This window comes from Arvicola amphibius, chromosome 2 (assembly GCF_903992535.2).
Source record: "Arvicola amphibius chromosome 2, mArvAmp1.2, whole genome shotgun sequence".
Classification (NCBI taxonomy): domain Eukaryota; kingdom Metazoa; phylum Chordata; class Mammalia; order Rodentia; family Cricetidae; genus Arvicola; species Arvicola amphibius.
Window position 1 is genome coordinate 126,403,223 of NC_052048.2, and position 26,020 is coordinate 126,429,242.

Here is a 26,020-nt window from a genome sequence, read left to right on the forward strand (position 1 = left end):
TCTCTCTCTCTCTCTCTCTCTCTCTCTCTGTGTGTGTGTGTGTGTGTGTGTGTGTGTGTGTGTGTGTGCGTGCGTGCTTACAATGTATCTTCACCTATGTGTGCATATAGGGGTCAGAGGTTGACATCAGGTCTCTTTCTTGCTCACCCTCAGCCTTATCCTTAGTTATGATGGGTTTGTTTAGGTAGCTGACTGGCATACTTACAAGCTCAGTGAGTTTCTTGTCCCCCTCAGATCATTCAGAGCTAAACTCAAAATCAACAAAATTGCAAGCTACGTACATCACCCATCATTCAAGATGCTAACGGAGCCACAGCTGTGCAAGTCAAGTATGCAGATCTGGTGCAGTTCTTTCAGGCTCAGTATACCATGGCCTCTCCCAATATAAGTGTTATCAGACCATGGTCATCATTCCCTTATTCTGGGTTCTTTTAACACTCATATAACAACATATGCTACACATAATAATTGAAACATTACACTATTTAAAATAGTTTATTTTTTTTACATCCCTCCCCCATATGAGTTTTAATGCCTAATATATTCTTGGCAACTGGATGAATGATACATAAATGAAAAAAATAATGATTGCATATTCTTGTATTATCAAATAAAGATTAAAGACAGGAGAAGGGGCAAAGATGCAGCACTGCACAGCAGGACATCAGTTCAGGAAATGGTCACATTTCCTGCCATCGAGTCTCACTATCTCTACTCCCATCTCGTGCTCCTAAACCCGAAACTGATCAAATTTTCTCTAAAACTTCTAAGAAACAACATTTAAGTATTTTTATTGTGGCTTTCAAGGGTAAGTGCTGTTTTTAATCTAATTTGACCTAATTTGATCCAAATGATTGTGTTGAATTTTAGTTGCATTAATTAGTGTCTCAATTTTATAAGTATACTGAGAACACAAAAGAGCCCTTCTTTCCACAGTCAGTCCGGGCAACTAGTTGACCCCATGAACTCTGCTCATCCTTTTCTTCTCTCCAGAATTTAGCATCTGTGGCAAGAGATGGTGTTCCCCACCCAACCCCAGCAACCTGTTAGCCATCACTTTCTGAGTGTTGAGAATGGCAACACCCATTTAGAAAGTCCTGTCATACAAATTCTTATATTAATGAATGTGTTTCCTTACAGTAAATATTCTATAATATGAACATACTAAATTTTTTTTTAAAAAAAATCCCATACATATCCCTAAAAAGTGTCTTGAAGTCAAAAAGAGAGAAGACTTAATTGAATTACCTTCTCAGGAGGCGCTGTTACCACTAGAACCAAAAAAGAGAGATGGGAATTAGCACAGCCAAGCACAATCCACTCATATTTCAATTTTCAAAAGGCATCAGAAAGCCAGTAACTCCACCAAACAATTACAAAGAAAATTAAGTCAAAAGTGGAATTCCCGTCATCATCCGCCACTTGCGAGAACTTTACACATGAGTGACAAAGCGCGTTTTGTGCGATTTCATTGTTCAATTATCAAAGTTCAGAGAGCAAAGGTTCAAAGTCTTTCACTCAAAATTAAGAAAATTAACCTCAATTTTAAAGAAAACAGTTTCTGAAACATTACTTAATGCTTAATCTTGAGTTTGGGGAACTTCCCATGTCTTAGAAAACAACTATCTCCAGTGTTCAGAAATCCATCCGAGGTCAGTGTTAAAAGAGAATTTTTTTCTTTAAGACATGAGAATGGGCACTGCATTTTTTTTATATAAACCAGTTTTTCATGAAGCCTTCTGATTATTTTCATGCAGACATGCTAACTAAACCAAACAAAAGCCAGACCTCATAAGCCAATAAGAGACAATTACAAATTAGCATCAATGTAATTAGCAACTTAAGTATTACACAACCACTCCGCTGTTGTGCTGGGGTGATGTCTTTGTATTTTGAAATGCTTGCTTTCATTAAGCAATTCTTAGTACTAGTCCTCAACTTTGCTTATTACTTGGAATTTTCTGAGTCAGTATGTCTCCTTAACCATTAGCAAAGAGGTCGGATGCATTAATTCCAAGAAACAATGAAGCTACCAGACAAATTAAAGCCACTGCTCTGTAGGTGAGGAAGCTAACTGACTTTCAATTCTATGAAACCCATAGTTAAGAAATTCTAAAGGCAGAACCCACTTGTGCCCATCTCCTTCTTCTAAGCCAAAAATGAACAGCCTAGGTCAGTGGCACATCCTTCCTAATGCTGTGACCCTTCAATACAGCACCTTGTGTTGTGCTGACCCACCACCATAAAATTATCATTATTGCTCCTTCATAACTGTAATTTTGCTACTGTTATGAATCATAATGTAAATATCTGATAGGCAAGATGCTCTTCAGTGACCCCTGTGAAAGGATAGTTCCACCCCAAAGGGGTCTCGACCCACAGGTCAAGAACCACTGACCTAGGTGACCAGAGACAACACTAGGTGAGGTCCTTCCTGTTCTGCCCACCCAAGGAAGAATTACAGAACGGTGAGCGAAAGAACAGAAAGAAATGGGCCAGGAGGCACCAGGCTCAGAGCCCAGCAAGAGCCCTGCCACCAGGGAAGAAGGTTATGCCAAATTCCCCCAGGACCCACAATGGGCACTCCAAATCCTTACCTAAGTATCAATGGGAAAAGCCAAGAGCTTTTTTATTTTTATTTTTTTAGAGCAAATACCTATATTCCCTACAGACCTGAAACTGTTCCTTTTTCCAGGAGTGAAGCTTTTCTGTGGTAATCACAATAGTCAGAATATTGGAAATACTGCTTCATCCACCAAGGATGAATAGAGAAGCCCCTATTTTGATAATTTTAAGCCTGTGTTCCACTTTATGCAGCAGACTTCAATGAATGGCTCCCTGGACACAGACATGGATCTGGACTATTCCCTAAAGATGATATTCCCTCTCTAGGAGCAAACACTAGGCTACTGAAGCTCCCCCAAATGCAAAAAAAAAATGTTCTGGAATTCACATGGAATGTTACCTGCGAGGCACACACGCCATAACAGTGACTGTCGATCAGAGAAAATGGTCCACACTGTATCTAAGGATATCTGTAGTGTTCAGCTACTACTTTAGTGTTAACAATAACAGTGTGTGCGCGTGTGTGTGTGTGCGCGCGCACGTGCATGTGTGTGTATGTGTTAGCAGAAGTAGAGTATCATGTAACTCTCAAAGGACATTGACACAGCTAAACATCTACAACACCCAGTACAGCTTCCTCGCCCATTAAAGAATTACACATTTGAAAATGCCAGCAACTTTACGGCTGAGAGCCATGCTCCAGAAGGGTAAAAACAGACTTCAAAGTACAGATACAGAGATGGGCATCTAGAACCCACATCCAGCGTGTAAGCTCACCTTCAGGTTCCGCTCCTCCTGGCCCAAGTTCCCGCGAGGAGCTCAGGGCCTCCACTGGCTCTTCCTTGGCTGGGAGAGGTGGAGGATGAGTACTTTTAGCAACAGGTTGAGTGTTCTTTGGCTTGACAAACACAGCTTCTTTACCTATATGCTGATGGACTGGCCTGCGTCTATGAACGCCAGAAACCGTATAACCCATTCCACCAGGACAGATTTCCTTAAAAGCAGCTAGATTTGGGATGGGAAAATATTCCTTTTAAAAATCTAACAGTGAAAACTTATACAGAGGAAAATATCATGATGAATATCTCTCAATAAGTCATCGCTAATATAGGTACATTTCAAAACTTCAGAAACAGACACAATATGTAAGCAAATTGCTTAAATTCCTGATAAACTTGCATATTTACAGGGGGAAACATTCTACTTTTACTTTAAACATTTATTTATCTATGAATTCTTTATCCTACTCAATTAGGATATATATGTATGTGTGTACATATAAATTACATAGGCTATATATTTAACATGAATTTTATATATTATATTTATATGCTAGTAGCCAATATGCCACTATGTAGACTAAATTATATATGCAAACTGTATTACATGAAAAGATAGGTAATATACTAATAGTCATTTTAAGTACAGGTGATATTGTCTAGTATGTGAATATGTAATATCAACAATATTCAGGTTTTCTCCTTTTCCCCTGTTTTGTGCTTCCATTGGTTATTAGCGAAGAGCTCAGTGGACATCTAAGGAAAATGACAAGGGCTATATGTATGGAAACGGGGTACTGAAACCCTCCTGAATTATTTCCAGTTGACAAGCCCAAGGACTCAGGCAGAATGGGGTGCTGCAGCTGGAATGGGGGTACTGGTGAAGAAGGGACAAAGAGGGATGGGTTTTTGAAAAGGGCCTTCAGCTAGCGAGAAGAAATCCATGAAGTAGGGAGGCTGCAGAGAGTAGCCACGGCAGGAAGGAAATGCCAGAGAAAGCTGTTGTGCTCTATACGAACAGGCGGGAATGACAGCTAGCAGAAACCTGGTCAGTTTCACTACCCAGAGGACAACGGGACACTCTGTACCATGTAACTGTCACACTCGCCAGGAAAAAAGCATTTTTAAAATGTCTTTTTCCCCCCTCCAAGCAGACTGGGTATGGTGTGTGGTTTGCAAGCCTCCAGCAACAATCTGTAAACATGGGTGGAGAAAAAAGACAATGGTGGTCGCTGGTGTGTGGCAGAGGCAAACTCCTCATGATCCCTGGGCTCTTGGTGTTAGAAGGAAATTACCAAATGCAAACATGGGGGCTTAGGGTCAAGTTGCTGTTTCTTCTTCTAAAATTGAAAGTAAAATAAATCGTTTCTCACTTTCACTGAACAAGAAATTGAATGTACTGGGCCTAAAATGATTCCTTAAGAAGGAGGAAACTCTACAGTATTCCTTCAAAGCAGGCTGAGATACTGTTTTTCTAGGAATCAGACCCTTAACTGTGGAACCTACTAGGACAGAGAATTCTTAAAAAATGAATAGCTCCAGAACAAAGCATGGTTTTCTACAGAAAAAATATATTTAATTAAAATTACAACCAAAAACGTACTTAAGCACGAACATTGTATCGTTAATATTATTTTCAAATTAGTTGCTGTGTTTTTGGAACTAGCCCCAGTATATAATCCCCATTCTTGGTTACACTTTGCATAAGGACTGAAATGCTGTCCAAATGGAACTTAAAGGGAAATGGGCTTTTTTAGTAATAAGTGTGTAAGACTGTGCAGCAGGGTACTAGAGCCTGTGGGAGGGACCTAAAAATCTTCCATTCTATTAACTCACCTTCAACAGATTCTATCCAGTACCAAAGGTGAGCTATATACTGAAGTTTACATCTAATTCTGTTTACTGCTGTGTAATTTGGTACTGTAAGACATTATGTGGCCCTCAAGATTTAATGCACTTCCCTATATGGGAAGTTTCTCTAAACTAAGCAATTTAGTGACATGTTTTGAAGCCACACCAAGCCACTGAAATAAAGACCGCACACCCTCCTTGACCACACGACGCACAGGGCTGGCAGGTCATGTCTCTTTCTCCCCCATGGAACTCCTTTTGGCTCTGCTTGAGAGTTCATTGATTTAAACCTAAAGTATGTAGAAAAATTGACCACCTCGGAGCTCTAGGTAACTGTGAAGCCAACCGAGGAGTATAGACTCAACTATTAACACATGACCCCTTCAAAGTTCATAGTGGCTTTGGCAAGATCTCCTTTGGAGTTATCTTCATGGCATGAACATAAAACTGAATATAATTCTTTGTATTTCTAATTAGAGAAACCAAGTGCAATTTCAGTAGCCGAGTAAATAAGTCAATGTCCACAGGGCCATGACCGTGAAACAACGGATGCTGGACCATTAGGAAAGCACACGGCCCTGTGCAGCATTCTGGTTTTCATACTTAAATATCAGTCAGCGAGTTCTGGAAGCTGTGGCTAAAATGTAAAGGTTTGTCTTCTTGGATGAACAGTCAAAGAAAGTCTACTTCCTGTTGCCCAGAAATAATGGGGAATTCCTTTGTACATTTTTTTTTATTCTGATTTGAGCTTCTACAGCTGCCTTTTCTTCAGAAATGATACAAACACATCATTGCATTAAAAACTAAACTCGGAAACCAAAAATGACCCAGGCTACTGAAGTCTTTTTTGTTCCTGTGGCTGGGAACACTTAAGTGTGTGTAACTGGCCATGGCTTACCTGTACCTGGGAGGGGACATTTCTCACAGTGTGGCCCCCAGGCCTTGCCCACACTACAACAGCAGATCTGCTTGGTGAGGTGAACAGAGAGAGGGTGCAGGCACTGCCTTCCAGGACTGACAAGGCGGTAACAGGGCCCCTTCTCTTCTGAGATCATAGGGGGATCCGCTGAAGAGATACAAACCTTAATGTCACTGAAGAAACAAGTCATATCGACTTTAAGTTAACATAACATGGCCTTTATAGCACAGAGGAGAGACCATGCTTTAAGATAGACCATCTAGATTAGGGGAATCATTCTTCTTGGCCAAGAATTCATTAAATCATCCTAGGAATTAGAGCATCAAATGCTATAACTATTATTCCGATCCTTGTCTGGATTCTATCTGTAACACATATGAATAAAGGCAAATGTGTGTAAGTTAAGCATTTCCACAAATGCCTACCTGCTTAACAAACCTAGTCATCTACAACCAATCACAGTCATGACCCATTGTTTCTCCAGACTGGGCTGCAGAGGCTGCTCCAGGACAACAATTGGTGAATGTCCAGGCACCATGGAAAATCAGGAGCGTAGTTCATACCACAAACCAGCAGCTGCCCTCTTCAGCTGGAGAGCTGGTGGGAGCTCAGGAATTCTCACCCAAGGCCAAAGAATATAAATGGCAGACAGGGAGTAGCGGCTGACCAGCCTACACACACAAAGTCCCAGTGTAGCAAGAAGAGCAGAGCAGGCAAAATCTCAAGTCCTCATGCTGTGCTGCAAAGGCAACCAGGCTATTATCATCCAACACCTGCTCCTCACCCTAATCGTCTACTGTAAATTAGTAGTGAGCGGCCATCACCCAAACACCCGGCACACAAGGCAAATTTGAGAGCAAGACGACACAAACCTTGCCTTTGAGATGTGTCTTTCTTAAAGCATGTGTAAGTGCTCCAGGACAAGTCAACACTGCTGAAACAGTCCCAGGTCTGGTGCGCCATCTTGGCCATATCGCTTTTCTCTCATGGTATCATCCCAGTCTGCCTTCCCTCTAGCCCGTGGTACTCATGATTCAACTCAACTTTCTGCCTTTCTTCCTTAGATACACCTTTCCACCTTTGTAACAAGACTGACTTCCCAGGCTAGATACTCAAAGAATAATCTAAATATTTAAGGTATATGGCAGAGGAAGATGCAAAGGACATGACACCTGTTCCCCTGATTTTCAGGAAGCTTCTGGTGATGGCTTAAACGGGAAATGTCCTTTATAGTTTATGGCACTTGAACACTGAGTCCCCAGTTGGCAGTGCTGTTTGGGGAAGTTTAGGTGGTAAAGCTTCACTGGAGAAAGTATGTCACGGGGTGGGGGGCAGGCTTTGAGGTAAAATAAACAAACAAACAAAACCCACCACTTCCAGTTTTCTTTCTCTGCTTTGTCCTTGTGGTTCAAGAAGTGAGCTCTCAGTTTCCCGTTCCTACTGCTATGCCTGCTGCCTGGCTGTTCCCAGCATTATGGACTCTAACTCTTTGGAAGTGTAAACCAAATTAAGCTTGGTCTTCCTTAAGTAGCCTTGGTCATAGTGTTTTATCAAGGCAACAACACCAAAAAAAAATTAATATACTTGCCTTTCTTTGTGCTTTTCTTTTCATATTTTGATTTATATAATAATTCTACAGGTTTATGAAAACCTCATTTTAACTGGCAATAATGGTTAACTTCGTGTACCCATAAGGCTAAGCAATAACGTATTGATGTCGGGGTATTGGTTGGATTTTGTTATTTTGTGTGACACGCATTTAAACCAGAGGAATTTGACTAAAGCTATTCGTCCTCTATGATATAAGTGGGCCTTATCTACTCTGCTGAAGAATTTACAAGGAAAAAAAACCAGACTGATTTATGTTGAACAAGAATAAATTCTGTCAGTCAATGCCCTCCTTGGTGGATAGTCTGTTACCTACTCTGTAGCTTTTAGACTCATTGGTCTTTGTGCTTATATCTACCAACCCCTTGAAATAAACACCACCTCCCCTTACTTATGCAAAAACATATATGGCATGCATGTATATACATATTTATAAATGCATACTATGCATTAACATTCAAGAAAGAATGCTTCTCTAATATTTATATTGTATATTGGGATAGGGTATTTATTGTAAGGAATTGGTTCATGCACACATATGCCTATCTTGTTGGTTCTATTTCTTTAAAAAGAGTGCTAAATTATATACTGACCGAGCCTCAATGACTTTCTTACTGATAAAGAATAGGGTCAGTATGCATGTTCATACATGATATTCTAAATACTTAGCATGCAATAGAAATATAAAGCATGTTCAGATGCCTGTGGTAATGCAAAATCCAGCTATCTCTCTTCTATTAAGTACATTTGTGCCAAACTGGATCTTTGCTTAATAGTAGATGTTCAATAAAGTTAAGAAAGGCATTACAAGTCAACTGAGGGTTGGAGGATAAGGGGTAGATGACAAAATAGAACACCCCTGAAGATTCCAAACCCATACATGCACTGAGGGCATGGGTCAGTGATAAAGCACTTGTCTAGCATGCTCAAGGCCATGAGTTCAATCCCTTGGATGGCAGAACCAGAATGAAACAAGCAAAATCACCTTTATAGGATGTGCCTAATCCTGCCCACTCCTCTGTAGCTTCTAAAAGAAGTGGGTGGATAGAAGAGTCTGGAATTCTCCCACTCCGTCTCACACTTACTTTCTGGCTTCTGTGCAAATAAGCTATGAAAGGTCAAAGGTCACAGACTAAAAGTAAAAGAAAGCTTAGCAGCAGGGTACTAGACTCACAAAGGAGAGTAAGGCCTTGGAATGATTGATGTCGCTCACATAATCCACATGTTCATGTATGAGCGTGTGTGCATGTTAGTGCACGGGCATGCATGTATATACTCATTAGAACCCACACATAAGTCTCATGTAGCTCACAGAGGATTTTGCTGCAGATTTTTCCTCCCTGAATGATTGGGTCTTACTTATAATCCATATTCACACAGAAACAATGCCAAGGCACCCCACCAGGGCCTATTTTATACACAATCGGGCTTAACTATAAAATTAATAACATTAGTGTTACTTCTAGGTCCAGGGGCCACGGGCAATTCAGAGCAGAACAGTTTCTTAAGATTCCCGACATTTGTCCCGTGACAACCACTACAATCATTGTTGTCTTCTGAATGGGAAATGCCACCCACGGGCTCTTGTGTTTGAATGCTTGGTGCCCAGCTGCTAATATGGTTTTGGAAGGTGGAGCCTTGAGAGCCCTCCACAATTAAATATTGGTCACCTGCCAGTTTAGACTAGTTCTTCCTGACAACCTATGGAAGACCAGAGTTCTGACTTATGGGCCATGTGACTCTCTGAAAGAACATTACTTTAACCCTTTGATGCCCCAATTTCTTCACTTCTAAAACAGGAAAAATAACAGCAAACATCTCAGGGAGATCTCACAAATACTACACGTGACAATCTATGCAAAGAACCTACCATACGGTCAGACATTTATTAAGTACACAATAAAGGTGATCGCCACCACGTTTTTTATTGTGATCACTATTGTCTGGAAGCAGACAGGTAGCACAGATCTGTCTATCCCCCAGGTCAGGGTGTCATGTCCTATAAGGAAAGATAGGGTCCCTGAGCTGAGGCAGCCACAGAGGAGGTAGAAATAAAAGGAGGCACAGACAGATGATGAAGACCTAATGACGTCCTTGAAAGCCAGACGGGATGAAAGGCTCCAGGCTGACAGGCTCTACTTGGAGCAAACAGTGTCAATGTGGACAACAAACAATCAAACAGACAAAGGCGGTCAGCAAGGGAGCCTGAGTTAGAGGGGACGTCGGAGAGGGAGGAGAAACTTTATCCCACTTTCGAAAAAACTAGAAATACAATCTAGGACAGTGGTTCTCAGCTTCCTAATGCTTCAGCCTTCCAATGCAGTGCCTCATGCTATGGTCATCCCCAACCATAAAAGCATTTTCATTGCTTCTTCATAATTGCAACTGTGCCACTATTATGAATTGTAATGCAGAGATCCGTGTTTTTCGGTGGTCTTAGGTGAACCCTGTGAAAAAGTCATTTGACTCTCAAAGCGGTGGTGACCCAAAGGTTGAGAATCACTGATCTAGAACTATGTAGCTCAGTACATCAAGCACGAGGCACACAGGAAGCTGGGTTCCTCTGTTTGGATTGACTAACGTTTGCTTTAGGCAGCATGAATGCAGATACTCCTGCTGCCTCTGAATGTTCTACAGAATGGCTGATCAGCTTAATCCTCAGCATACTTTCCTGAAATGGGCCAGGTAACAAATATTTTAGGTGTCGTAAGCCCCACAGTCTCTGTTCCAACATTCTAACTCCACCGTGGTTACAAGAGCAGCCCTAGACACCATGTAAATGGAGATGACTGTGTGCCGACAAAACTTTATTTATGGCACCTGACAGTGGGACAGTTCCATCCACAGACTGTGGCTTGTCAACTGCTGACCCAGAACCCTAAATCTGGATGCCCCAGATCCCAGCTTTCAATCTCAACTGTTGATTCTTAGCTATGTGATCTTAAGAAGTTTCTAAAACTCTCTGAGGTCCAGTTTCCAGTGTGTGCGACATGAATAATAACGCATTTGATAAAGAGGGTGGGGCAACTAACTGGAAATCATGTATATAAATGTGACTGGCTTTTGAGAAAGAACCTGATCTTCTTTGTCTCATGACCTCCGGGGTGATGACAGAGCACATTTCTTAAGCACATGTCCTCCTTGGCCTCCTGTTTCTGTCAATTAACTCCAAGTTCAAGGATGGAGAATAAATACAGAAAACCTCAAAAGCCCTGAGGCAGATTTCTTTCATCTGGGGACCTTTCCTGAGCTTCAGCAGAGTCATTATGGGATGCTTAAATGGCTGCAGAAAGACAAATACAGTTCCAGAAGGTAGGGAGTCTTCCTAGAGGTGGTCTACCTTTCTTCAAATTACTGTGATAGTCAAGCCCAGACTTTTTACCTTTCCACATAGGACATGCAGGGGCAGGCTTGGAGTATACTGCTCCAGCACCCTAGGCCACAAGCACAGGTCAAAAGAGCAGCAAATGTCAGCATTCTTTCCCTTTCTTCATTTTGACTACATGAAGTCAAGGGCAGAGTGTGGGCAAGGCAAGAAAAGCAAATGGCTGCACCCTTTGGCTGGAGTCAAGGAATGCAGAGGGTGTTCACCTCGCCGCCTTCAGGAACATAGGGAGCTTCCCAAAGCTCTTTAGTCATTGCCAAGTGCATGTCTTGAAGTTCGCTAAGTCAGCCACACATTTTATCGCCTGGATGTACCCTAATTTCAGGCTGCTTAAGCAAATGCTGTCAGTCTCTGTCACATGCATGTACACTCCAGCCCTGTGTGTGTGTGTGTGTGTGTGTGTGTGTGTGTGTGTGTGTGCATGCACGTGTGTGTGCGTGCGTGCATGTGCATGCACGTGTGTGTGCATGTGTGTGTGTAAGCATTTGCTCATTTCCTAATCTCCCATAATTATGAGGAAACACTATCTGTTCCCACATACTGAGGACATCACAGTTCGCCTCTGATATTTTCCAACTGTCTGTAGACTTCAACAGTTTCTTCATCAACAAATGAGGACAAATAGGTACAGTCACAAACTCTGAAGGAACTGGACACACATCCATGATACCACACGTGGCAAATTTAGAGGGAGGGGAGGGAGAAATACATCTGTGGATTCCTGCTGGAAAAGGGCTCAATTTTAACTCTGGGTTCTAAACTGGAACACTTAACTAAGCAACAAATAAATAAATATCTCTTACGGCTTATCATTTCAGCTGTTGCAGCTGAACCGTAAAATTGAGTTATTTATTTTTCAAATGAGAATGGATGGCTGTTTAATAAGTTCAGAATTATTTGGGCAATGACAAGGAAAATAAATTTTAAGGAACTGTGCAAGTGGTTTCAAAATTCCCGTTGGCAGGTTTCTACAATTTCATTAAAACCTGGAGGTCTGCCCTTCGTGCTAGACATCAGATCTTGTCAGGCTTTCGTAGTCTATGGCCAGTTCTCCACGTTTACCTAATCTGCAACCTTCCATGTGAGAATGCTAACCGAACAGTGTCAAATAAAAAGTTTTTTTACAATAAATTCTGCATCAAAGGTCTTTGTAATAATTGATGTTTAAATTAGAAACCTGTATAGATGTTTGTTTATGGAGTTCAAAGTAGCTGAAAGGCACCTCTAAATTATCTGGATCTGATTGACAGCTTGGTTTGTTTGTGCCCTAGCATTCTAGATCCTTCTGTCAGTTTTCAAACATGACTTGTGTGAAAAAAGTCTAATTTAGTCACCTTCAGCAAACCCTCTGGTGAGGTGCCTGTCTGCTTCAGACCAGAACCACCCATAAGAGAACACAGGAGAAAAAAAAAGAAAGACTTACGTGTACAATTTCCTAATCTGCATTGGTCAGGTTTTAAAGGAAAATATAAGGAATTAGTAACAATGCTTTAAAAGGCTTACATCCAGCACAGGGGACTGTGATTTTTCACATTACTGCATTCATCCTTTCTCTATATCCCAGCTTAGACAGAGATAAACAGTGCTAAAACTGAAGGACCGTGTCATCGTGAAGAAGGCTTTCACGTGATCAAATGTGGGGCAGGAAAAGCATGATGCAGCTTAGTAAACACCAAGTCCACATCAGGTGAAATTCAAAGAGCCAAGCTGGACAGAAACACACAGCATCACCCATCCAGTTACCTCCCCTGCCGTGACATTTTCAACTCTGTATAATTGTATACGGTCTTTTTTAAAGGTGCATTGTCTACCTGCTTTCCTAATAAAAGGGTTACAATGAAATATGGTTATCTTTGAAAATTCTGCATTTGGGGGCTGGAGAGATGGCTCAGTGGTTAAGGGCATTGGCTGCAGTTCCAGAGAACTGTGATTCTATTCCCAGCGTCTCATGTTGGCTCACAACTGTCTATAACTCTGGTTCCAGGAGATCCAGTACGGTCTCTTGGCTTCTGTAGACACCAGGCATATAGATGGCACACAGACACACATGGAGACAAAACACCCATATACATTACAATATAAAATAATATTTCTTAATCTGCATTTAAGGCTAGGGAGAGAGCTTCGCTGGTAAACTTCTCACCCTGTGAGCATGAGATACTGCGTCCGATCCCTAGAATCCATGTATGAACAATCCAGGGGTGTGGCTCCTGCTTATAATTCCAGTGCTGAAGAGGCAGAGGGAGGTAGAGCCCTGGGAGTCACTGGCCAATCAATCTTCCCTACTTGATAAGCTCCAAGCCAATGAGAGACCTTGCCCCAAAACAGCAAGGTAAATGGTGTCTGAGGTATGCTCTTGTCTACATCCAGACACACACATACACACCACACACAAGCACGTGCACACACACACACACACACACACACACACACACACACACACAGAGGCTGTTTTTGAGGCCTTTATTTATCTCAGGCGCATCCAATCTAATTGGCATACAGAATGCATAACCTATACTGATCATATAAAAAACCCTAACGCCAATACTAAATTTATTTTCACGAAGGAGGGCCTCTTTGGTAAAACCATATTTCAATATTAGAATATGTGATTTCATGGGAGACTTTTACTTTTACTATATAGGAAAGAAAACCCCAGAGACACTTCCCCAAACCAGCAATGTCACTTTAGGAGCCTCTTGTAAACTCAGAGGACATTAGAGCAGAACCAGAAAATCTGAGTAGCATGAGCTTCGGAATGATTTTCCAGGCTTCTCCAACTGAGAAAGTACAGTGAACTCTCTTAAAAACAGACTCTGGTGGACCAGGATCTGCAATAATTAGAAACTGAGAGAATGAGCTTGACCTAACCTAAAGAAGGTTTAAATATTTATGAAGGAAAAATAATCGGTTTTTATCTCTCAGAACCAAAGGACTGATACACCTATTTCAGTTTTCTCCCCACCCTCTTTTTCTGTTTGTTTTTGTTTTTATGTTTTTTAAGATAGGGTTCCCGTGTGTAGCCCTGGCTGTCCTGGAACTTGCTTTACCTGCCTCTGCCTCCTTAGTGCTGCTGAGATCAAAGATGTGCGCCCCCACTGCCCGGCAAACTCTTCATTTTTATCCGGATCTAGTCCCCCCTTGTGATTCTGCCCTTTTCTGCCGTGCAGTATTTTTTAATGCAGTTAAAATGCATAATATGGATTTAATTTACCCTATTGTGTTGGTGTTCTTGCTCTTGTCATTTTTTTATTAATGACATTTTCTTCTGTATTTTTCAGGGCCCAGCTAAATATTTTTCTTCTTTTGGATAACCCCCATAGACACAGGATCAAAATAGAGAAAGTCAAACTGATTATTACTTACGAACACAACTTGAAAAGGTAGGGTCGGGCCCAAATCCCATTTTGCAGGAACATCGGTAGCTGCCCATGGTGTTCAAACACTCACCATTAGGGCATACACCTTGTAGCTGACATTCATTAATATCTGCAAGAAAGCAAAAGCCGATCAGAGGGAGCAGCTGAGCCTTGGTGTGCTGGATAGTCTCCTGTTTGCTTTCTGCTTTACTGAAATTATCTTGCTTAAAATAAACAAAGGGGGAACACGGCAGGAATAAAGAAACTAAGATTAAAATGACTGGATCTTCATTAAACATCTGCAGTCATATCATTAGTTTTGAGGCACACACTAGACTCCAGGTTCTGTCTCAAGTGCCAGAAATACATTAGCGAACAAAACCAAGCAACAGGGCCATCTTCATGGAGCTTTCCTATTAGTGGAGACAGCAACAGCCTAGCTGCACATAGAATATGTGAACTGCAAAAGTGTAAGGAACAGTGTGTTCCCCAAACTAGAACTATTATAAACCGACATTCAGTTCTGCAACTGCCCATCCAGACAGTCATGAGCCCCTGAAAGACATTAGAGGCAGTGCTGCAGAGGGTAGAAGGTGAGTGTGAGGGGCCTGGGACAGAAGGAATATTCATGTGTGTAGAGACTGGCCAAGGGAAGGGACTCGAGAAATGGTAAGTCAAGCCACCGAATGGAAATAAGTTTCAATGAGATAAGCAGGTGGACACAGAGCTGGGACAAGATAGGCCATGCTTGGATTCGATCTTACTGAGAACAGAAAGCTATATTGAAAGGTTTTGAGTAGGAAAGTGGTGTTATCAATGGTAGACTCCACAGTAGTTCACCTGACAAGTATGTGGCGTGGTGAGCAGAGACCATAAAACAAGCCAGTGAAGGATGCTGAGCCACATGGTGACGGCCGGTGATGAGCCATGTGGGGGACAGGAAGCATAACCAGGAAAGTGAGGAAAGCACAATTCATTTCTTAAAAAAAGAAAAAAAAAACACCTGACAAAGCCTGGCACTCGATTGGGCACAAAGATGTCTGGAGGGCTTTAGATTAAGGGAAGAGGAGAAGCTTTGTGAATGGAGAATGCCCAAAGATGAAGAATTCAGTTTCATAGTTAAAGGTCGAATTGTGATACCTAAGTAGAAATGTCCAGTAGTAGAAGATTCTGGAACAAAGAGAAAGGGAATAGTATGCCTGGAAACAGAGACTGCCCTATGGGCCAGTCCCAGAAGAAATCAAAATGAGCTGAGAGAGAATATACAAACCTGGTGACTGAAAACAAAAACAAAAGCTTATACAGCCCCTTGTAAAGGACATATATGTATATATATATATATATGTATATATATATATATATATATATATCTTATCCTACACACACACACACACACACACACACACACACACACACACAGGATAAGTTAAAAACGAAAAGCTAGTAGCCATTTTTATTGGATCCAGTGTGGGCTACGAAGCTTAACAGCTAACAGATGTTGGCTGTTAGTGCTGCTATATCAAGTAATATTTATGTCTTTCTATTAGGAATTCTTCTGCAATCTTTTTATGAAGGGCTTTAAAACATTAATTTCTAAATTAAGATTGGACACAATGTTAGAAAAGTATTACAGAATCTTCACATAAAAGTGAAACACTTCCTTGATAAATAATTATTTAAGAAAATATTACTTAAACATGAATGTTGGAAGATGTTCTAAGAATTTGTACATATCTGTGTTATAGATAGTTCATCTAAGTCACACAGTTTTAATTTTTTAATTTTTTCCCACTGTGTATATTTATTGTATGAGGTATTAGATTCCATAAGCAGACTTTCATATAAGTATATGTTATAGGAGGGGCAGTTTTTTAGTTAACATCAGGGACAAAATGGAACTTGGGGCATGACATACAGATGAGAAATTAGTGTATATGTGTTATATAAACTCTACAGTCTGTCAGCTGGAATACATCTGGACAGAGGCATATCTAGATCATACTCAAAAGAACACCCAGCCCAGCACCTGAGGGTCTTGTTTATCAGGCTGTGTACTGTGATATAGCAGTCATTTATGTGTGACGCATAATTGAAAATATTCCTCTCTAACTCATTCTTCTTAAGAAAACCACCATGAAGGACCAGGAGGAAGGCCAAGTCCAGTTGGAGCTTACACAGTACAAGCAAAGACTTTATCATGAGATCCAAGTAAAGCCTGAGGTTTGGGTAGCCAGCCAGTCATGATCAGAAACACTGGACAAAGTCTCCACTCTTCTATTTCTCCCTCACGTCTCTCTGGGCTATGACTGTGAGCCTTTTCCTCCTATTCAATGACACATCCCATGATCACTTCTTGGGAATAAGAACCTTCCTTTGTTACCAGGCTTTTTAAATGTCTTCATCCAGCCACGCTGCTGGCTGTCAGGTCAAGGTTGAAGGTCTTCCATCTTCTGACCCATAGATGCCTCATTTATAACAATTAGCAAAAACTCCTTTCCAATGCCTCTCCTTTGCACCTTCCATAACCCAGCTCACAGCCTTACCCATGATGCCTTGGGACAAGTAATAAGGACCAAGAGACCTACAGGTGTGGATATGAACAGGCAAGTTGAGGGTGGGAGTCATGAAAAATTCTCCTGATTTTTACTACTCTGGTTATCTTGGGCCACCATACCCTGACTGCCACTGCCCCCAACTTATCCAAGGAACCTTGAAGCATGACCTTTCTGAACACACTCCCAGCTGCCAGAAAGACTCCTGTTTCCTTCAGTAGCTGATTTGGCCTATGTCTTAGCATATTTCCTACAGCATCACGATCAGAGATGCATTCTATTTCGAGGTATCTCCTATTCATTTTATGTGCTCTGAAGCATCGCCATCTAAAGTGCACAGCCATAGGCACCCAGGGTTGTTGGCACAGACCCTCAATCCCAAGACTCAGAGATGGAAACAGGAGGCATACATACTCAAAGTCAGCCTCTCTCCGAAAGAAAGACATGTGTTTGAAGGAGAGCAGGGAAAGGTATATGAGAGAGTTGAGAAGGGGGAAAGAGAAGGGGGAAGTGTTATAATTAAAATACAATCTCAAAAATAAATAAACCACAACAAGGAAGTACACGTGTGCATATACTATGATGTATTCACCATCAAGGTGATGACTGAGAATGTTTCCGCAGGGGCTCGAGAGATGGCTCAGAGGTTAAGAGTGAGTACTGTCCTTGCAGAGGACCTGAGTTCAGTTCCAAGCACCCTCATGGGCTACTCAACTCCAGCTCCAGGAGACTCGACACCCTTTGGCCTCTACAGATACCTGCACTCATATACATTCCCACACAGACACGCACAAACATATATATATATAATATATATATATATATATATATTATATATATATAGATCAGAGAGCTCTGTCCAGCCCCTTCCCAGATGAAATCTTTGCACCCATAGCTGGCTATTGTTCTGACTGCTGTTATCTGGCTTATTTTTGTGACCACGTTGCTTATTTTATCTCATTTACATTACTCTTTACTATGAAGTTCTTCAGCTCAGTCTTTCCAAAGTGTGTTATATGTTATTCTGTGAGGAAACCGAACTTAACCATTCTAACACTGTGTTTGCTTTTTCGTCCCCCATATGGGGCCATTATCATCAATGGTCTGTGAGCATTCGTAAATACATGTGTGCACACATATACACATTCAAGTATCTACCTATATGTACACCTATAGGTATAGACAGCATTCATTCTCTTGAGTCTATATTTAAGGGTAGAATTTCCAGGCCCCTAGAGAAGGCTTATATTCACTTTAAAAAGCTGTCCAGGAGGCATGCCAATTTCCACTCCCAGTTGACAAGTCCTTGTCAACTTAGTATCAGTCTTTACAGCATCCGGTCACCTTGGCAGGGGGCAGTGTTGTGTCACTGCGGTTCTAGTCTGCAGTTCTCAGATGAGGTTTGACACTGAATTCTTTCTTACATACTTTTTAGCCATTTAGATGTAAAACATCTTCTGCTGAAGTGTGACATGGAGTGTTTACAGGTTTGGAGGATGGCTGGCCTCTTGCTTTTGCTTTATTTTGCTTGAAATGAAGTCTCACCCTGTGGTCCCAGGCTGAGCTAGAATTCATTGTGTAGCTCAGGCTGGCCTCAAGTTCACCGCAATCCTCCTGTTTCACTATCCTAGGGCCTGGGATTTTAGGTGTGAGCCACCATGGCCCATGTCCGTCAGAGGGAGGATGGTCTATGATCCTCAAAGGGAGATGTGTTCTACTCTTGCCTGGAGAACATCTGGTTTTCATGAGGACTGGGAAACTCAAAGAGGATGGATACCAAGGATACTAAACATTCAGAAAGTAATCTCCTTGACAAAGGATCGCTCTGCCCGGACTTACAGTACGCACTGAAGTTTTCAGATGTGCAGAACAAACCATTACGAAGTGAGGCAGGATGAGGCGGAGCTGGGAGTTGGCTATAAAGACTAAGGCAGTCTGCTTTACTCCGCTATGTCTCTATCAACAAGGTGCAAATCAAACTTTGGGAAGGATTCCACTGACAAGTTGTCAACAGCCATAGGTAAACTATTACCTCAAAAACCTAGATAGATATGTTCTTTTTTTCCTTGCCATTCTGTCTTCCATCCCCTGCTGTATTCTGAGAGGTTTGTAGATAATCCATTGCCTTTGTGTTCAAGGAAAACCAAAAAGCCAAAAGTTTATCTCTTATAACTGATCATTTAGTGATTCAAAAAGTAATAAGAACCATGAGCAGACATTCAGAGAACCCTCCGCGGTAGTCAAGTTCTTTTGGATTTTTCTAAATAAATGGAAAGGAGCTGCAGATCTACAAGCAGATGAAGGACAAAACACAGGTTATAGCAAACATATTACATCCAGATAAAATAAGCTTATGGACCATTCTGAGCGAAGACGGTATGGGGCCAAAGTTTAACAACCATATGAAATGTGACTGGCAAATTGTGAGTTATAATTCCATCCAGACTTCAACTCCTAAGGCTGTTTTCCTTATTTAAGAAAAGCTTCTCCCAGCACCACACACATTCAAGAAGAAAATCATCTAACTCGATTATAAAATATAAGTAACTGACACTTGCCAAATACAATAGAGATCAGAAATCTTGCATTTTATGGGGTCAACCACATTTCTTTAATGTACTCACTCTAAGCCAAAAGTACTTGAATAGTCGGTTTAAAAAACAAAAATAGGTAATCAATTGGATTTATTCCTTGTTCTTCTTCTGCAGGCCACCATTGTCTCTGAAAAGTCCATGGGGCCCTATCCTCATCAGGAACAGCAAGACCACGGCACACAGCACCACCCACTTGGCTCAAGAACCAAAGCTAAAATAAAGGCAGAAGGAGACACAGTCTTATAGCCACCCCCGCACATACTTCTATCTCCAGTTCCAGTGCTGTGTTAGGACAGGCTGGGAGTTCACAGAAGCAGAGGGAAAGCAGAACTAGTAAAGCTACGTATAGCTCACAGAAAGATTACATGTTTCTCCCTTGCTGAAAACACTTGCAAGGGGTTCTACCTCTACAGCCTACCAACGAAGCTCTGACTTACTGTAAAGAGCCAGAACACAAAACTGTCTACGTGGTTAAATCTTGGCCACATTACATAACTTAAACTAAGATGAACAAGCTCCTAAGGGCTGAGGATGTAACTCGGAGACAGAGTGACTACCTGGTATATACAATACCTTTAGTTTGATACCCAGCACTGAAGAAAAAAAATGATGTTAAATAATCTACTGTTGGAAGTTCAAAGGTCCTTGAGCTCAGAGATAGCACTAGTGAGCCAGGAATGTGAAACACGCAGGGTTGTCTTTTCAAGAGAAAAAGATGTATAACCTGTTTTCTGCCCAGAAGTCTGGGAATAGAGATGGCTAATAGCCTAGGTATCCCCTGTGCTATCTTTAGGCCAAGCTGCCTCCCTCAAGCACAACCAAAACTGGAAGTAGCTAATAGCCCAGATGACCTCTGTATGACCAAGACCACACCAGATCCTCCCTTAGGCCCTTAAGATAACACATATAGCCGATATATAAAGTCCATCTTTGTGGAAGAAGGGGCACACACTTTGAAAAGAGTTTTGATGTAATCCTGCCTTCTTGTGCACAGGGGATTATGTTACACCAAGAAATGTTTTTTCTATATTTTATTGTACTTAAATATAAACCGTCTGAGGTCAGATTCTTGAAGTTTGAACCAATACCAGCTACTGCATCATGTTGAACTGGATTTCCTTGTTGCCTAGCATGGATCATTACTCTGCCAGCCCTGGAGTTTGCATAAGACCCCCCCCCCCTCAAATATATAGTGCAAAATTTATAGAATTCAGGAAAACGCATAACTAGAGATTCTCCCCAAACAGCCTAAGGATCCAGTCCTAGAGAACGTTATAAGTAAGCCAATAAGATGCAACAAGACTCCTCCTCTTCATTTAGACATGTATCGCTTAGCTGTGTCCCTTGAACTTCATGACTATATATACCATTTTGTGAAATATTTTTCTTTAAAAATCACATGTCAAAAAAAAAAAACAAAAAAAATCACATCACTTTTTAAAGGAGCAAGGGGGTGGCAAATCTAATAGCAGAAATATTCCATTAAGACACAGTCTCTGGGCTGGGTGGTGGTGGCGCACACCTTTAATCCCAGCACTTGGGAGGCAGAGGCAGGGGGATCTCTGAGTTTGAGGCCAGCCTGGTCTACAAGAGCTAGTTCCAGGACAGGCTCTAGAAACTACAGGGAAACCCTGTCTCGAAAAACCAAAACAAAACAAAACAAAACAAAACAAAAAAAGATCCAGTCTCTGGTATAATTAAGATGTTAAATTTTGTAACATGGAGCAATTCACTAAAATTCCCCCATCTACATTCCCCATCTTGTAACATGAAAAGGCTAACAGAAATAATCCCCAAGTTACTTATAGCTTAACTATTCTTCAGAACAACCTGCCAGCTTCCAGGGTTGAACAAAGGAGGATAAACAAAGGATGGCATTTGACTCATGACATGTTGAATGGGGTAAGTACCCTCATGAGAAATAAATACACATTTACACATCATTTTCCTATAAGAAAACATGTGTGTTTAACCAAGTGAGTAATAATTTACCCCCTATTCTGTGTCACAAGTTAACACAGGAAATGAGGCATGTCTGGTCACTAACAGACATTGGGGACAAGGTGAGAATGGCATCTGGGAATCTTTATACAGAGGGGGGAAACATAGGGCTTCCTGGAGAATCAGTTGTGTCTGCTTCACCTTGCTGATGGATAGAAATTCCAACACAGAATTCTATCAGCAGTAGGACTTGCATTTGAAGACAGAGGAAAAACTGCCTTGAGATAAATATTTTCCTCAGTTGGATGAGTTGACTATTTAAGAAGATACAGTGGTATGCTGGATAGTTTGGGCACAAGCTAACTTCATCTGAGGGGAGGGAGAAATTGAGGAAATGCCTCCATAAGATAGGGTTGTAGGCAAGCAAGTCTATAGGGTATTTTCTTAATTAGTGATTGATGGGGGAGGGTCCAGTCCATTGTGGGTGGAGTCATCCCTGGACTGGTGGTCCTGGGTTCTGTAAGAAATCAGACTGAGCAAACCATCAGGAGCAAGCCAGTAAGCAGCTCCCCTCCATGATCTTGACATCAGTTCCTGCCTTCAGGATCCTTCCCTGTTTGGGTTCCTGTCCTGACTTCCATCAGTGATGAACAGTGCTGTGGGAGTGTAAGCCAAATTAATCCTTTCTTCCCCAACTTGCTTTCGGTCATGGTGTTTCCTCACTGCAGTAGAAATTCTAACTACAACAAGTGAGCTGGGAAAATGGTTGTCTGAGAAGTGCTGGTTGCACAATTAAGAAGACCCAAGTTCAACCTTCATTACTCACATAAAATAGTTAAGCACGCCTACATTTCAGTGCTGGTGAGGCAAACACAGAAAGATCTTTGGGGCTGGCAAGATGGTTAGCATAGCTGAATCAGCAAGCTTCAGGTTTAGTGAGAGACCTTGTCTTAAAAAATATTTGGTAGAAAGCAATTGAAGAAGATGGTTAGTGTCTTCTTCTAGCCTGCACACATATGCACTCATATGTTTATAGACCCACATGAACACACACACACACACACACACACACACACACTTCACTTAATTCAGGAAGAAGAAGATTACTGTCTAAGAGGACATAGGTATGTAGCAAGGCTGCAAGAAAAACAAGGAGAAGTCAAGGAAGAACACAGCAAAGGAGGAAGGGGCCCTGGGGGTGCTGAGTAACAACAGCCATCAAAAGTGTCACCTCAGCAGTCGGAATAAAAGCTGATTGGCCACATGCTGTTAAGTGAGAGAAGGAACACATACTGGGTTGGACATAGTGGCATGTGCCTTTAATCCCAGCACCCAGGAGGCAGAGGACTACATGTTCAAGAGATTCCTGGACTCCATAATGTCTTTGGGGCCAGCATGAACTCCCTAGGAGGAGCCTATCTCAATGAAAAAGGAGGAAGAGAAGGGAGCGAAGGAAGAAAAATACGAGGAAGAGAGAGATAAGAAATAATAACAAATTTTAAAATTTTCTAAAGATACAAAACTACTCTATGGTTGCAAGAGTTAGAACACTGATTACACCTGGAACAGAGGAAGAAAATGAAATTCCAGGGGGAAATCAGGGCAGTTTCAAGGTCCAAGATATACTCTGTGTGTTGACCTGGGAAATAATTGTACAGTATGTTTGCTTTGTGATGACGCTAGACACTCTTGTGACTCTGCCATTGTATCTGTGCACTAGTCTGCCCATGGATTACACACTCACTGTATCTGTGCACTAGTCTACCTAACCATGGATTAAATATACTCACAAAAAAGTTTGATAATGAAATTGCATCATATATAATATAATCATCAGGCAAGTGTCATCTAACAAATACAACGATCCTTAAAAATGTGCAGTTTATTGTTTTGAGTCTAAATGAAATTTGATGATAGGTACACTTTAGGGAACATCTTAGCTATAAAAGGCCCATCAATGGAAGTTTTGGCAATGAATGCGACTGCCATGACTGGTTCAGTTTTGTTCAGTTATTTTGTTAAAGCAAAACAACAAGTACAATAGTAAAACACTAACAGGAGAAAGGTCCATGGGCAACTTCTTCATAACTCCTCCTTTGGGGGCTCATCTTGAGTCAGCTGACTCAAGCGAATTGCAGCCTGCTGACTCAAACTGCCATTTGAGCGGAGGAACAGCATCTTACCCACAGCTCATGACACATCTCCTATGCATGGCAGGAATGCCCTGTCAATTAACATTTGTGGAATAGTGAATCGCTGGGAAGGTTTTCAAGACTGTCCTTGAAAAACTAACATTTATTATAAAGTAATGAAAAATTGTCATAAAAAACAACAAAAAACTAAGTTTTATGCCACCAGTGATAAAAGCTGCAAGGCATCTCATATTTATGTATATTGACTCAATCCATACTGTTTTTGGCAGGTGATTTTAAGGTAGAAAACAGTTATATTGAATTTTTATCTGTAAAATAATGAAATGTGTAAGTGATTTTTAGGGATTGCCAAGAGATGCTTGCTTTTAAAAATTATTTAGGACTTTAGAAGCATATACCCAACTAGGGTTAGGGAACAGGGTCTCATGTAGCCCAGGTTGGCCTCTGACTCACTCTAAAGAGGCTTTGAACTGCTCAAATTTCTACTCCTAGCTCCTAAGTGCTGGGATTACAGGAGGTGCCAGCATGCCCAGTTTAATTGTGATGAAGACCAAACTCAGGGCTTCAAAGATGCCAGACAAGCCCACCACCATCTGACCCACATACATCCCCACCACACCCAGCATGTCTGCATCTTAAACACTCATCCCATTCCATGATAGGGTGATGGGATGGGAAGGCACTATTGGAAGAGAGGAAGTGCCTAGCATTTGAAAATGCAATCGAAAAGTAGGCATTCTTACTACTATTTCTAGACAGTATTATTCCACTTCTTTCTCATTCTATAAGAAGCCATTAGCAAAATAATCAAATGACAGATGAAGAATGTCATTCTAGATCCACCAGGAAACACAGCTGAATTGCTTGCTATGATAGATGAAGCAGATTGCACCAATCCCATCAGGCTGAGGAGAGAGAGGCAGCTCTCAGAGCGGCATGTGTGTGCAATAAATCACTCTCTTGAAAAGATAATTACTGCATCACTAGAGGAGAGAGGGGGAAAAACTTTAAGGGCAGTGATTTGAAAGCTGCTCAAGTTAACATGTGCACAGTTGGTTCTTTGTTATTCGGTGCACATTGGTAAAAAGCTGCTTCGGGACTTGAGGGAAATCATGTAATTCTAGTTATTAATCACTTTAATTTTAAATGTGCTTTGTAAACAGAGAGGGGCTAGAGACTGAAAGAACAATGTGGGAAGCACAAGTAATTAGATGCTTAATGGGTTCCCTTTGAATTTCTGTTGGGGATAACAAAATCAAAAAGCCTCAAGGCTTGAGGAAACCTAAGCATACATACGTAATTTGAGAAAGTTCTATTTCATTTTGCCAACTAATAATATCACAAAGAGGGGGAAATTAAGCCTTGCTCTCAATAGCAATTACAATAGATTATGCTGAATGAAATCATATTGTTTCACGAGTCAGCCTTCTCTGCAGTGTAATTTAGCAGTGTCTTCTTAGGCACCATGAAATAGAATGTTCTGTGATACTACAATCCAGAATCTTGCCAGAAAGCACAATGCTGCTTTACGGGCCTCCTCCTGAGACCAACATGAGCCAGGATGTGGTATTATTAACCAACCATCAGAGGATTTGCTCGACATGAGCCACACTTACTAACAATCACTCAGCCATACCAACAGAAGAAAATACAAGATTCACGAGCATCTCCTGAAGAATTCTCCAGTCTCTTAAAATAATGGCTTGCAAAGTTTTACCTCTACTTTTTTATAAATCCAGAGTGGATCTTTGTGTGTGGCCCAGAATGTCTTAGAACTCACCAGCTTCAGTCCACCGAGTTTGAGACTTAGCCTATACCGAATGATTTTCTAACTCTATGGACCTCAGTATCTCCATCACCTACTTCACAAAGACATTTAAAAGATTAGCAGAGTAAATAAAAGAAAGTGCTAAGTAAACACATTGTACCAGAGAAATAACTGGGATAAAATAAGCAGTTATTAAAATAAAATTAATTAATTATTAAGAAAATTCAAGTTTGAGGCCAGCCTGTTCCTTACATTTAAAAAACAAAAGAGAGAAAGAAGACAATTAGACAATTGGGTACTTGTTTAACACTTTATAAAGTTCTGGACACAGAATTTATTAAGAATCACTAAAAACATTTTAGTTTTATCCCTAAACCATTGGTACTTCCTCCAGTTAAAAACAAACCAATAAGAACTTTCTTATCAATAATAAATAAACCCTTTCTTCATTCATACTGTTTTTTAATCTGTAACGAGCTCCAGGCTCCAAGTTCATGACTCAGTAAGGCTGGGTTCTTGGTTGGGAGGCAATGAAAATCTACCCAG

At 41.1% G+C, this 26,020-nt stretch overlaps 1 protein-coding gene across 6 annotated transcripts in view; it reads right to left on the reverse strand.

Annotated features, from left to right (window-relative positions):
- The window catches only part of Ltbp1 (latent transforming growth factor beta binding protein 1), a 384,816-nt gene that overhangs the window by 114,161 nt on the left and 244,635 nt on the right, over positions 1 to 26,020 (reverse strand). For 5 of the 6 annotated variants that reach the window (XM_038319233.1, XM_038319231.1, XM_038319234.1 and 2 more), the window contains 4 exons: positions 14,474 to 14,596; positions 6,094 to 6,261; positions 3,343 to 3,570; positions 1,249 to 1,271 (listed from right to left, as the gene is read on the reverse strand). In XM_038319233.1, the coding sequence (XP_038175161.1) occupies positions 1,249 to 1,271; positions 3,343 to 3,570; positions 6,094 to 6,261; positions 14,474 to 14,596 (542 nt within the window). The remainder of the gene's footprint in view (positions 1 to 1,248; positions 1,272 to 3,342; positions 3,571 to 6,093; positions 6,262 to 14,473; positions 14,597 to 26,020) is intronic. The other variant, XM_038319232.1, reaches the window with a different exon arrangement.